The sequence below is a fragment of the Musa acuminata genome, chromosome BXJ2-7 (assembly GCF_036884655.1).
Source record: "Musa acuminata AAA Group cultivar baxijiao chromosome BXJ2-7, Cavendish_Baxijiao_AAA, whole genome shotgun sequence".
Taxonomy (NCBI): Eukaryota; Viridiplantae; Streptophyta; class Magnoliopsida; order Zingiberales; family Musaceae; genus Musa; species Musa acuminata.
The window spans coordinates 431,566-446,207 of NC_088344.1; the positions used below are offsets into that span (position 1 = coordinate 431,566).

General features: G+C 41.2%; 2 protein-coding genes across 6 annotated transcripts; one reads left to right on the forward strand and one right to left on the reverse strand.

The window, feature by feature from the left end:
- Positions 1-441: 441 nt before the first annotated feature.
- LOC135586411 (LRR receptor-like serine/threonine-protein kinase RPK2) lies at positions 442-6,844 on the reverse strand. Its single transcript, XM_065115693.1, has 4 exons — positions 3,238-6,844; positions 2,729-2,772; positions 2,573-2,645; positions 442-1,257 (listed from the first exon to the last, which is right to left on the reverse strand). The coding sequence occupies exon 1, from the start codon at positions 6,599-6,601 to the stop codon at positions 3,242-3,244; it is 3,360 nt and encodes a 1,119-aa protein (XP_064971765.1). The 5' UTR covers positions 6,602-6,844; the 3' UTR covers positions 442-1,257; positions 2,573-2,645; positions 2,729-2,772; positions 3,238-3,241.
- Positions 6,845-10,404: 3,560 nt separating this feature from the next.
- Positions 10,405-14,630, forward strand: LOC135582035 (exocyst complex component EXO70E2-like). 5 transcript variants are annotated; one of them, XM_065115694.1, is made up of 2 exons: positions 10,405-13,442; positions 14,262-14,630. In XM_065115694.1, the coding sequence occupies exon 1, from the start codon at positions 11,521-11,523 to the stop codon at positions 13,435-13,437; it is 1,917 nt and encodes a 638-aa protein (XP_064971766.1). In that variant the 5' UTR covers positions 10,405-11,520; the 3' UTR covers positions 13,438-13,442; positions 14,262-14,630. The 5 variants fall into 5 exon arrangements, with proteins under 5 accessions (XP_064971766.1, XP_064971767.1, XP_064971770.1 ...); XM_065115695.1 differs by lacking the exon at positions 14,262-14,630 and adding an exon at positions 14,009-14,027; XM_065115698.1 differs by lacking the exon at positions 14,262-14,630 and having other exon boundaries at positions 10,405-11,220; positions 11,338-13,737.
- The last annotated feature ends 12 nt before the right edge of the window (positions 14,631-14,642 follow it).

Consider the following 14,642-nt stretch of genomic DNA (forward strand, 5'->3'; position numbering starts at 1 on the left):
CCAACATTGAAATCTCCCATACAAAATTTAGCTGGATAATCTAGTCATTGAGGCATAGAAACTCCACAGTCATGTTGATATAATCTTCTGTTTCTCTTTGACCTGCACCAACATCTAGATATAAAAAATACCATGTGCCTCATCTCAAACTATCCTATTTACTTCTTCAAGGATATAAATACCCCACACATAAACTCTCATTCTATGCCCATGACAATGACTTTGAAAAATGAGTGCTAATAAAGTTAGCACAACATAAAATTTTAAGGCAACTTAAGACTGTACAAAATACTTACAATTTTCGAGGGGGCAATAAAACATGACATTTGAATACACCACCCCGTCATCGCCACAAACCAACTCCATAACGATAATAGTAGCTTCAGACAATTTTAAATTTATAGTTACGACTGAAGAATCCTGAGAAAGGCAAATATGATCTAAGGTAATCAAACTTAAAGCAAATCAACTAATTGTTATCAGAAGTTACAGTTAATTATAACCCTGCGTGATAGCAAGGTTTACAATCTTGGTTTCGAACCAGTCGATATGATTCTTATAAACTGGGTGATATATTGATCTGTACCAATGGATATCGCCAAAAAATGATACACTGGTCAAGAACCTATGAGTACAATGGTAAGTATCAGTTTGACCAACCCGATATTTGATGTGGTAGGCCTTGGTTGCAATATAATACCATCAGCTTAATGATAAAAAATGCAGCTATACTTGCACTTTCAAATTGACACTTCTTGCCGGATCAAAATGGAGGAAAGATCTACACCCTTACAATGAGATTTTCTTACATTAAGATTCTTTTGGTCTTTCAATGAGATCATGGTTTCATTATTAACAGATGCTGCAGCATTAGACCAACCTAGGTAGCCTTCTGTGCCAAAACCTGATACGGAGATTGACATGCCGCACAACCACTTGAACGATAAATCCAGAATCCATCTGCAATAAGCCAAGACTTCCATAAGCAACATAAAGCTTGCTGACCTGACTGGATTTGTGGAAAAGCATAATAGGCTTTGTCTCCTTTGTGCATTCCAAGATACAAGCCACTTAAATACTGTGGCTATGGTCCTAGAGAAGTTCCTCATTCATCTTCGACAGAGAAAACTTCTCTCAGTACAGGAACCAAAACCTGATATCAGGGAAATTGACCTGTAAAAGCATGACAAAGGATATGTACGCTGCTACATGCAAGAAAATGGCCACATTTGTCCCTTCAAAGAACTCTCAGATCATCTGCAGGAAGAACAAATAAGTATTGATTCATTATTTAATCAATTCAGTTTAAATGATAATTCTGTTTGTTACAACGAAGCATCACTGCCACTACTGGTTACTAAAATTTGCTAAAAGAAACAATCTGTAAGTCCATTGCACGGTTGCCTTTTCAATGTATATTCCCTGCAACATTACAAAATGCTTGCATATCACATTCAAAACAACCTACAAACATGAGTTTTACACCTTTGCTGTAGGTACAAAAATTGAATGAAAAGTCAAAAACATGGTCCCATATAATTTCTTTTAAAAAACAAGATGGTAAGGGCAATTCACAACCTCACCTGTTTGTTTACTTATGATCTAATGAAACTATAGTTAATTCTAGGATATTGAATGTGAGGTAAATGCAGGGTTTTGCTCGCAATAAACAAGATTTATAGGGTACAAAGTACAAACATTGTGAATTTGCAAGGTATCAAGCTAATAAGAAACTTTATAGAGATACATTTATAGAACACCCACTACAAATATCAATTAAAGAAATCTGTCCACGTTTCGAGATTATTATATGTTTTAATATCTCAGTCTACCTTAGTCACAGGTCCTTTATCATTTCTCATCTCAATTTCAGCCCAACAACCCAAATCCACTCCCATTTTCATTTTATTATATACGAAGAGAATTAATTATGATATCATGCGCCGGACATGGTATAGTTTGTATATTAGATGTATATTAGTTTCAAAAAAACCTTGAGATGATGCTTGAATTCCATATAATATTAGCATGCTCAGATTTGTAAGAATACAATGGTAATGTTGCAAGCAATTCCCTACCTATGTTGATTTTATGGATCAGTCATGCTAGGGTAAAGAATTTTTTTAATCAAACAACATATGGTGTAACTAGATCAGAGAGCTTAAAAAAAGTGATTAGATTTTTAGAAATTAAAATTTAATTTTTACAATATATCAGAGAATGAAAAATCAAAACTTATGTAATATGCATAGGAGAGAATATAGAAATATATGAAGGTAAAAGTTACGGTTTGATTAAAGAAACGTAGCAAAAATGCATAAGATATAATGACAATTTAACTGTATAAATTAAGTGCATTTACATACATTTTCACATTTTTATCTATTTATAAGAGAACACGATCTTTTCACCACTTTCTCTGTAGAAAATATTTGAATAATGACTATTATAGCCCTTGTTACCAAGTAAATGTAGAGAAAGAAAAAAATGCACCCCACTCTGACAGGTTATATGAAGAAAAAACATCTGCAAGATGGTGACTATACCAGCAATATCATATAAAGAAACTTACTTGGACAAAACTCCTTGGTGTTGCAACCTTAAAACAGCTCAATTACTTCAGTGTGGAGAATGTCTCATATCACCTGTTATTGAATTTTAAGACACTTTTACTACTGATGAGAAACAAGAAGTAGAAATGGTGAAAAGTTTCCAGACAGATACGAACCATTACCCTCCCATATTATGCAGGACCCATCTTTGAAGTAGAGACTGCAAAAAAAAATAAAAAATATATAGGCCATCATAATTCTTCATCAGTTTCATCTTCAAACTCTGCCTACATGTTCACTACCGATTGTACAAGTTGTCTAGATTTTATAGAATAAAAATAAGAGTTGTAATCATAAAAGCATTACAAAAATCTGTTTTCTTTTCTTCTTTGACAAAGTCTAATATCATCCACATATTTTTCCTGTGCATAAAGCTACACGGGGGAAAAATCTTTTTTACCTGCAAGAATTAAGAGTATAGTATCTCTAAAGCATGTATGATTTGGAAGTATGAAAATACACAAGCTTAATAATCGGTCTAGATAAAACATGGCTGCCCTATTTTCTAGTAATAGCCAAATGTAACAACAGTCGTCAGCACAGAATCAGCAACTGAAAAGATATATCATATGGTACACAAACTGTAGCTAAATCTTCGTATCCAAGAATATATAGCATGTCATACCTCTCTAAGTATGTTGATTGTGCCCAAAATGTGGAGGTTGGATTTCCTTCAAACGTTGAACAACTTGCTTCATAGTGGGTCTAATAGACAGTGAGTCAACAGTACACTTGACACCCAAGTGTAGGGTCTCTACCAAATCATCATGGGGAGCCACATCCCAGAGCCCCTCGGTGAAAAACTCACGAGCCCGGCCTTTTTGCAGCAGCATGCATGCCCAAGTAACTATGTTGAAACCATTACCATATGGAGAGAAGGAAGGATCTAGTGCTTTTTTATCTGAAATTAATTCCAGCAGTACGACACCGTAGCTATATACATCTGCTTTATCAGAAACACGACACGTCATGGCATACTCAGGAGCAACATAACCAAATGTTCCAGCGACACCAGTGGTTGCATGGGTCTCAGAATTTCCTAGAAGCCTAGCCAGTCCAAAGTCAGAGAGATAAGCATTGAATTCATTATCCAGCAATATATTGCTAGGTTTAACATCCCGGTGGAGGATACGAGGCACACATGTGTCATGCAGATAAGCAAGTGCACACGCCACGTCCAAAGCAATCTTGTGAAGCATCCTCCAATCCACAGGCCTTCTTGACCTTTCTTGTATAAATCTCTCCAAATTACCTCCAGGGAGATAATTATATATCAAAAACATCTCAGTGTCACTAATGTGATAACCTATTAGTGTCACAAGATTAGGATGCCGCCATCTTCCAAGTGTTTTGATCTCTGCATGGAACTGTTGAGCACCTTGAAATCTCCCTACTGCAAGCCTCTTTATAGCCACCAAGACCCCTGGTGAAATCTCAGCCTTGTATGTGGCCCCAAAACCTCCACTTCCAATGCAATTGCTTGCATTGAAACCCCCAGTGGCTCGCACAACACTCTCATAATTCAAAGGAACCCCAATATCGACAAAAACAGTCACTTCTTTTCTTCCAGAAGACCGAGTGGTGGACCTAGGTGCACACTTCCTTGTGTAAATATAGAGGACTATCAGAGCTAGGAGGACTGAGACTATAGCTGATGCTGATGCGATTGAAGCAATTTCGATAGAACTAAATCCACCACCACTGATATCATTTGGTGAGCCGTTTGGTGGTGACTCAGAATATGATTGCGAGTTCTGGCTGCTCCCTTGCAAATCAGATGACGGAACAGAGAGAGAGTATATATGACAAGATTGGAGTAAAGGGTTGCCGAGGACACTATCACATCTCAGTGTACTGGCATTTAAAGGCAATGGTCCAGATAAATTATTATATGAAACATTGAACTTAGTAAGCGATGTCACATTAGCAAAAGCAGAAGGGATATTCCCAAAAAGTTTATTGTTGTTGAGTAACAGAGTAGTAAGATTTGACATCTTCACAAGATCACTAGGAATATCACCTGTAAGGGAATTTGATGAGAGATCCAAAACCTTCAGTGATTGCAACTGATCAATGCCAGAAGGAATGCGGCCACTTAAATTGTTATCAGATAACGACAGATAAGTCAAGCTTTTTAACTGTTTAATGGTGGCAGGAATCTCACCCTGCATCTGATTCCTACTTAGATCCAGGCTAACAAGATTCCACAATAACCCAATAGTTGCAGGGATTGTTCCCGATATCTGATTATTGGCAACATCCAGAACCACAAGAGACCTGCATGTTGTACCTATTTCTTGTGTAAACCCACCACGCACCATGTTGTTGCTTAAGTCGATTATCAAATGATTCACTTTGTTGCACTTTTCTACAATAATGCCATTCAGCGACCCAAAAAGGTGGTTGTCATTAGCCAAAAATGCATAAACAGTCTGGTTAGCATACCCATTAGTGGCCAATGGTAAAGAAAGTAGACTACCCGTAAAATTGTTCTTTCCAAAATTATGATATATAGCAGATTCACCACCAGATTCAAATATGGGCAAGTTAAGTCCTGTGCGGCTCTTATACGCAAAAAATGAAAAATAAGCTGAGGATAGGTCATCTCTAGGGAACTGATATAAGAAGCATTCCTTGTAAGCAAACCTTGGGATGGAGGCAGACAACTGATTTCCACTGACATTAAAGAAATCCATACATGGCACAGGAAGATCCTCCTCAAGCCAACCTGTCAAACTGTTTGAGCTCAGATCAAGAAATCTAAGATTTCTGCACTGACCATAAGCTTTAGGTATTGGTCCTGTAAAAAGATTCTGGCCCAAATTAACCATTTCCAAGTTCTCACAGGTACCCCAATTGCTAGGAATCTTGCCTTGAAATTTTGCCCTTGGGGCCCAAAGCACCCTAAGCTTTGGCAGAACAGTGATGTTTTCAGCAAGTCTCCCTTGGAAACAATTGAATTCATCTATATCAACAGAAGTCGAAGCTACCTCCTCCGGAATTGGATCATAAAGATTAAGAAGAACAATGACAGTCAATTCTAGGCAGTTCCCTAGGTCCTCAGGTACGAATCCACTCAAACTGTTCCTCGAGACATCCAAAACTTGAAGCTTATTCAATCGACCAAGATCAGAAGGAATGAGACCATCCAAAAGGTTGGAGAATAGCAATAGGACTCGCAACTCGGTGCAGTTGCCTAAATTGGACGGAATGCTTCCAAACAAGGAATTTCCAGACAAGTCCAAGATTTGGAGATTTCGGCACCCATCTCCAATCTCATCCGGAATTGACCCATCAAGCCGATTAAAAGCGAGATACAGTTCTTCAAGTTTGGAGAAACCACCAAGAAATCCTGGAATCGTTCCGTTGATCTGGTTGCCTGAGAGGTCTAGGGTTTCTAAATCTACACATCTCGAGAGGGAGGGAGGAATCTCACCTTTGATCAAATTGGAAGCCAGACTTAGCTCACGCAACCGGCGAGGGAAACGCGAGGGCAGGCCACCCGAGAGCGAGTTTCCTTCGAGATCAATCACTTCCAGCTTCTCCAAACCCCAGATCTCGTCAGGGATCTCGCCATCAAAACCATGGAAGGGCAAGGAGAGCACCCTGAGCTCGGATAGGCTCCCGACGGCTGCGCTCAGCCTTCCGGCCATCCTCCGGCCGGGATCGCCGCAACTCAGCCGATAAGGACCGGATCGGGAGCAAGGGAGCGGGGAAGAGCCACCTTTCGCGGAGATGTTAAGGGAGACGACTCGGGATCGGCCGTCGCAGGAAACGCCGGGCCAGGAGCAGTGGTCCGCGGAGGAGCCCCATACGTGGAGGAGACCAGCGGGGTCTGCCAGGACGGAGCTCTTGAACTGGAGAAGGGCGGATCTCTCCGCCTGGCGAGCGTCCAGATCCCCGCCGCCACCGGAGGCGGAGATCGAGACCAAGAGGAGGACTAGGAAGGACAAGGAGGATGAGGCGAGGGTTATCCGGCGGGACTTCATCTGCGTTGGGCAGCCAAGGATACGTCGCCAGAAATCGCAGGGAGACAAGAAGGTCGTCGTAGTCTCACAGAACTCCAACTCTAGCCTTACATGGGAGAGGAGGAGGAGGAGGAGGAAAGCTCGGAAGAACCAAATTAAATCGAAGAAATCTTGGGTTTCTTTGAAGGAAGAAGCAGAAGGAGAGAAGTAGAAGAAGAAAGACGAGATTTTTCCCCTTTTTTTTCTCACAGTTTCTTTTCTTTCTCCTCCCTCCCTGTCGAGTTTTCAATATAATAATAAGCTTCTTCGTTATTCTACTGACACAGACTTTACCGGCCGTGAAAATATTTTCTATTTCCGTTTTGGCGACTCGAATTTTATACATATTTGATTTCGTTATTACCACTCTCATGATCGGCTGTAATCATCGATCGACGATGAGAACACGTGCCCGGATGAAGAACAGAGTTGCAACGTGGGACCCACTCAAGTGCGTCGCGAGCGGAGGAATCCGGTGTTTTTGGTGCTCTGGAGATAAAATAGAGGGGAGGATGGAGCGCCGGGCGGCTCGGGGCACGTGGGGGCCGCGCTCGCACGTGTCCACGGGACCCAAGATGAGCCGTGTGGAGCCCGCGTCAACTCTCGAAATAAAATATATCCACCAAAGTGTGGTTTTTCCGCCAGTAAATGGTCCTCCGAACACTTGTTAGTTTCGAATGATTTGGAGTTGATCTAGAACCATTTAATCTTTCTCGTGAGCTTCATATGGTAAGTGCAGCGTCGAGATTCCTCGTATCCAATTCACCTTCAAACCTAATTGATCGATCTTTTATATGACTAAATAAAATATCATAGACGTAGGTAGTGATACAGCCTATTTTGGGTGCAAGACACGTTACAGTTGATGTCACACGTCAAGTCAGAATCCATACCAAGATATTATTTGGTATGTCCATCATGTCAATCCATGTGCGACTGACCCTTGGACAATAGTATAAAGACCTCTGACCGACATTCGGTCAGAGAGAAGGAAAATAATTACACCCACAACTGACTTGCTCGTCAGAGAGGCCAAAGTCGGGAATCACCCGACGAAAACCTTTTTTGCAGGAAAGCGATCACCCTGAGCCACGAGCGCCTCGACTCATAAATCACCATCCGATGAATGAAGGCAAGCTGTCACCTATCCTGAGAACGGCGCTTGGATCAATAAACGCTGACTAACATCCCGTCGTGAAGGCCCGACCTACCTCGGCATCCAGCTCAATCAATAAAGAACTCTCGATATCGACCCGTGGACCTAGCCATGTTGATTCACCAACCACGATACATTTGTTCACCAACAGATAGTATCTACAAATCAGGTAAATACAGATCCACTAAAAATGAACCTTAATAATGAAGTAAAAATGGAGACGAAATATTAAATTTGCCCAAAAAGCATCAGAGTTATCAAAAAAAAAAAAAAAAAAAAATATATATATATATATATATATATATATATAAAGGATAAATATTTGATAATTCCTTAGACAACTCAGAACAAAATTTTCCTCCCATGTTAATTTTTTTATACTTGTACATATATATTTCATAAACCAGGCAATAAATCTTATATATTTTCTTTTCTTTCTATATATATATATATATATATATATATATATCTTTCACATGAAAAGAGGGGAGGGGGTATTCTGCTTCCTCAAACCAGAGACTCTCGAGTCAGATGGCTTTTCTTTGCTCCATCTTCCGGTTCTCTGATGACAGTACAGGAAGGAATCACTCGCCACGGCCACTTCGGTGAGACCCATTTATTTGCCTTGGCCAAATCCAAACCTTCCATCGATGCTAAGACTTCCAACATGGAAAGGGGTCCACGCACACCGGATGCGAACTGTGTCTTCAATGGCAACGGAGACCGGGCTGTTGCTCTGACCGGTCCTTCTTGAGTTCGGGACGCGTAAAGCGAGAGTGATTTCTTACATTTGACAAAAACATGAACTTTATGTACATCAAATCCTTGCAAAATCGATACTTGTATTTCAGATGAGTACGTGCAAGTATTTTCGTTTTCTTTTCAGTACAAGCTGTTTTTTCACTAGCACTATATAGATATATCAAAAACAAAAACCTACTTTTCCCAACTACTGTCTAATATGTTTCCATGTCATAATTGAGCATGCTGGACAACGAATGATGATCGAGCTACTACTACTCGAGCACATAGTGTAGCTGAAACATTTTATGAGGTTAACACAGAATAGACAGTGTTCTACCATCCATGATGCAGAGGGGAAGCTTATCATCTGGGTATTTGGACAGGTGGAAAGTTCAAGATGTAGCAGGAAACCAGCACCGGTCATCTAGTTGTTAGTCTTGCCGGAACTCTTTCTCTGGTCAACGTCAATCCCATAAATCAACCTTGAATGTTGCCCACTTTAGGTGTCCCACGATTGTTTGTCAGTGAAATGATATATGCCCAGCCAACCCCCATAACACTACTCTTCGTTATCCATTTGAGTTATTATGTAAGAGTAGAGACACAAAGGACAAGGTAGGGAGGAAGAGTGCTCCTCTTTAAATAGTATCGAAGATGTCCTCTTAAGCAGAAAGAGATCGAGGAATATGCTTCTCAACCGGACAAGCTTTGGGTGTCCATGAGCCCCCTCGATACAGCTTGTTTTTGGTTGGTCATTCTAGTTAATTAAACAAGGGTTGTTGTAGAGCTAGAAGAGAACCTTTTACCAGGAGGAGTTCCTTATCTTCAATGGTTCCTTACACTGTTAACTTGCTCAAGGGGGTGGCATAATGCTCGTACACACAGGTCAAAACAACTGCAGCATTACTGCAACATGTGAGAACCAAGAGAGGAAGTCAGTCGTTCAAAGCAATCTTGTAAGATCTTTTTCCATGCTTGAATATTACTTCTTCCCCAGTCGAGATACATGCAGAGAGAGAGAGAGAGACAGAGAGAGTAGCTTTCTGAAAGACCAATGGAGGTCATGGAAGATTTGTGGTGGAGAGAGAGAGAGAGAGAGAGAGAGAGAGAGAGAGACAGAGAGAGTAGCTTCTTGTAGAGGAAATTAGTGCTGGGTTGAGGTGATAGGGGATGCATCTGCGCTGTGCGCATCTTGGAAAGTTTCAGAGTGGTCTCATCTAAAGCACAAAAAATAACGACGGATCAAAGAAGTTGCTTCGATCTAATTGGAACACACTGGAGATGGATTGGATCAACATCAATATATCATCCCTGATCTCAGATTGTCAACCCTAAATAGAAAGATAAAAGGACATTTGCCTGTCACAGACTGAGAGAGAGAGAGAGGTGTTCCGGTGACAAAGAGCGGCCATACCGCCATTGGGCCCATCAGCACCCCGAATAACGACGAAGGTAGCCATGCGAGTAACTTAGTCAGGTAGGCCAAGAATATTCTCTTATTTGAGAGACGAAAGTATTAGGCCGAGTCAACGTTCCCTCCCGCGGTGGTCGCGACAACTCGCCACCACCAAACCGGTCGTCATGGTCCAACCGCGTCAGGCTCAGCGACTGCCCCGATCGGACGGTTAGATTTCTCCAACACGTCGACGGCTGTGATGGGAGCCTGCTGTTTCATCCTTTGTCCTCTTCTTCCCCATCCTTCATGCTTTCCATCCCTAAAAGATTCGTCTTACCATGAACATGAAGTTCTGTGAAAACGGAGGGCCCGCTGTTCCAGCCAGTAAAAGGATTGGTAAAGTTGGGGTAGATATTGAACTGGTTGGCAAAACTATGATCTTGTTCTTTTGTTTGTTATTTTTCTCTCCGTCGTCATAGTGATTGCGAGAGCCACAGACAATCTAACGCGAAGGGAAGAGAAAGGCGAGAAGAGAGGAGAGAGGCCATCTTTTAGAGCAGTGGGAAGCTTCGTATCACCTTCCTCATCCCTCCTAAGTTCTCTCTAGGTTCTCCGCCATATTCCTCCGACAGAAAGCTATTTTTTTTTGGGGGGGGGAGGGGGGGTCTTTTTCATCTGATCACTCTCTCTCGGTTCGTGAAAAGGAGGGATTTTTAGTTCCACAGCTGTTTGCTCCACCTTTTCTTTTAATCTGATCACGATTTTCGAACGAAGAGTATAATCTTCCCGTCTCGTTGTTTGATTGACTTCCAGTCTTGCTGTTGCTACTTGTCCGAGTTGATCTTCGCTTTAGGAGGAGGAGGGAGGGTTTCGTTGCCCTAGAATACAGAAGATTCGATTTTTGAGTTGGAAATCATCTGTTCGATTCCGGTCTCTTGTTTGCTACTTTATGTTTCTGTTGATAATCTCGCAACTCCATGTCTTCTTCCTTGTTTGCTTCTGATTATAAGTGACAGGATTGCATAATGATCGAACCTAAAAGAGAAGAACGGAGATGGGGAGTTTACGATCTATTCTGGCTTAAAATCTCATGAAACCCTCTTCCGGTTGTTGCTACAGTTACCACTTAGCTACAATTTCCATACAGTCTGCTACGGTTAGGGTTAGATGCTGTATTTGCTTATGTCCTGTCAGATTTCTTCTCCCTTTTCATTTGTTCGTGAGTTCATATGAGGTTGAAGATATCTAATCTTAAGTGCAATCCGATGAAGGTGTCAGTCAGCTTAACTGGTAAAGAATCGCAAGGTCCTCTTGCTACAATCTCAATATTTCTCTTGTTATGCTCTAATATGAATTCTTGAAAATTTTCTTCAAGGTTCCTTTTTCATTGGGTCATTATTTCTTGTTGATCTGTGCAAATAGTGCCTCAATTTTGCATCAGTGGTACAAAGGATAAGACTCAGAAAAAAGTTTAGGATTTTGATTATGACAGCACGTTAAGGTGCTAAATGACATAGAAGAAGGATCTCAGAGGGGTTTTACTTTGCTGTTATCCTCTTTTCATGTTACTGTGGTGAAGTAGTGGGATCATAGCAACATCATTCTATGGAAGGTCAGGTCTCTGTAGGAACAGCTCAGGTGGACGGAAGATGTGTTGTGGTACAGAAAGAGACTCAAAATCTTACTGATGAAATGGTAGAAATGATTGCTGATATTGGCATCCGATACTCGGACTTGACAATTGCAGAAGAGGTGGGAACTGGTGACATTGAAGAGCAGCTGAAGGAACTGGAGAAGAAGATTCTGTTACGTGATTCTGATACGTTACCGATACAGGATCAAGTTCTGCCACAAGTATCCGAGTACTTAAAGGATGTGAATGAAGTCTGGGAACTTGGTGGAGTCTTAAGATTACTATGTTTGAGCAATGAAGATGAGAAACATAATGAACTCCTGAATTTTGCCGAAATCACTCTTCAGATGGCCATGGAAAGACTTGAGGATGAGTTTGTCCAACTTCTCACTCAATGCTGCAAACCTTTGGTACCTGACAGCATGTCTCTTCATTCTGCAGAAGAAGACAGCATGGACAACTTCTCAAACAGTTCTTTTGATGAGGAATCAGTTGAGGCCATGTCTCACAGTGATACCGCCAGAGAGTCAGAGAATGTTGTCATTGATTTGATCAATCATGGTTTAATTTCTGATATCACAGCCATTGCCAATTTCATGTGTCTATGCAATTATGAGAAGGAGTGTTGTCAGGCATATGTAATAGTCAGAAAAGATGCAGTCGAGGAGTGCCTGTCGGTTCTCCAATTCGATAGATTCAATATTGAAGAAGTTCTCAAAATGGGGTGGAATGTCTTGCATCGCACGATAGAGAAGTGGAAGCAAGCAATGCAGGTGTTTGTTCGGGTCTGTCTTGCTAGGGAAAGACATCTTTGTGATCTTGTCTTTGGAGAACTTCCAGGATCAATCAGAGAACCTTGTTTCGTCAATATCTCAAATAGTTCAATTCTTCAACTTCTCAGTATTGCTATGGCCATAGCCCTTGCACCTCGAAAGCCAGAAAGGCTATTTCAGACACTCAATACATACGAGGTTTTAAGTGATCTTCTTGTGGACATGGAGCATTTCCTCCCGGAAGACTATGGATCTGGCATACTAACTGAATGCCATGAAGTTTTACTGAGATTGAAAGAATCTGTGAGTGGGACTCTAGAGGAGTTCAAATATAATATTCAGTCAAGCATATCATATACTGCATTTCCTGGAGGCGGAGTCCATCATCTTACAAAGTATGTCATGAATTATATCAAAGCCCTTTCTGCTTATGGGGAGACACTTGGTTCTGTTCTTGAGGGCCAACAGGGCACAGACCAATCTTCAGTGATGGAAGATGGTGACAGAGAAACTTCTTCGAATCAATCCCCACTGGTTTGGCATCTGAAGTCAGTGACCAAAATTTTGGAAGCAAACCTTGCTCATAAGTCCCAGCTATACAGTGATGTCTCTCTGCAAAGCATTTTTATGATGAACAATGTCTGTTACATGGTTGACAAAGTTAAACAGTCTGACCTTAGAAACTTCTTTGGTGATGAATGGATTCGGGCGCACATTGTGATGTTCCAAAAGCATGCACGGGACTATGAGAGGGCCTCATGGACTTCTGTCCTCTCGTTCCTGAAGGAAGAGGGGATTTGCAGGACAAGTTCTAGAAATCCTTCCTCGACAGTCCTTAAGGACAGATTCAGAGGTTTCAACCATGCATTCGAAGAGGTTTACAACGCACAGACAGCATGGTCAGTTCCGAATGCTGGACTCCGGGATGATCTGAGGATCTCTGTATCCACCAAGTTGATACAAGCATATCGGATTTTTGAAAGTAGGCATGCTGGCTATCTGGATGGTGAGAGACATCGAGAAAAGTACATCAAGTACTCCCCAGATGAATTGGAGGAATACTTGCTGGATCTTTTTGCAGGGTCCCCAAGGTCATTGCAGAGCCAACGAAGGTGATATAGGTACATTCTTGAAGTCTCTGCTGCCACTTGTTTTCTGTACAACGTGTGAGATACGTGACCAAGTAGTTGTAGATAAAGTGTCTTATGGTGTTGGATGCCCGATATTGATGCTAGTAATATTTGTCCTTATATCCTAAGGATTCCTGGTTATCCAGACTGTCTTCACCTTCGAGGTGAAAATATGTTGGTTTGTGACTTGACAAGTGCAATCACTTTCTAAATAGGTCGGTTGCCGAGTTACAGATGATTGACATAGACTAGACTCGTTATGCAACAATATTTCTATTTTGCTTGAGCAGCATTTGGCATCATTCATGTAGAAGAGACAATGGTATCAATAGGTGCATCATGTTTTTACCATGTTTATTGCTCTTCGTGTAGTAGAGACAACGGTATCATTCATGTGGAAGAGACTGATGATAATTATGGACAAAATTTTCAGACTCTTTGCTCTGTTTTAAGGTTAATTTGTACCGAACAATTTCAATACCCATGTATCTTTCTCTCTGATCCTAGTGAGGAAAGTTCAAGTCGAGTCAATAATATTGATCACTTTATATCGGCAGCCTATGACCCATTCAGCAGCTCTGCTCCCTTCTTGGTTTATGGCCCCCTTGCGACCACCGCATTAAGAGATTTCATCGTAGCTTCCTCAACAACAATATATCCATGTTTTCCTGCTTCTGGACAGCAACTGTAGTTCTAGCTCCTATCATAGAGCTAACTAACATTTCAACACCCCCCGTTAAGTATATTTGCTTTATCCTAATGAGAAGCTTAAGTTTAGTCAAATTTGAGTATATCTGTATCTGTCGGCAGGCATGGACGGACAATCGGTTCCCATCCATCTTTGTGCATTTTATCTTGGCTTGTGACACAGCAAGCACCAAGCAAAGAGAACATGCATGCATCACCCACTACACCAAGGTAATGCCAATAAGAACTTGCATGTGAAGTTGTTCCAGTTAATTGCTCTCTTCGTTCGTCATTGAAAGGAAAAAAAAACTATGATGGACAGTGATTCTAATCAGGTGATGAAATCAAATTTGCCAACTTTGTCATCTGCATGTAGGCATGCTGAGTGGTGAAACTAGGCACCACCAACATGCTTCTTCTCTTGGTACTTTTTCATGTACATCATACTTGGATGTTTAGAAGAAGCTGCTCTCCATTTGCTGTTGATGTTTATTTAGCTGTATC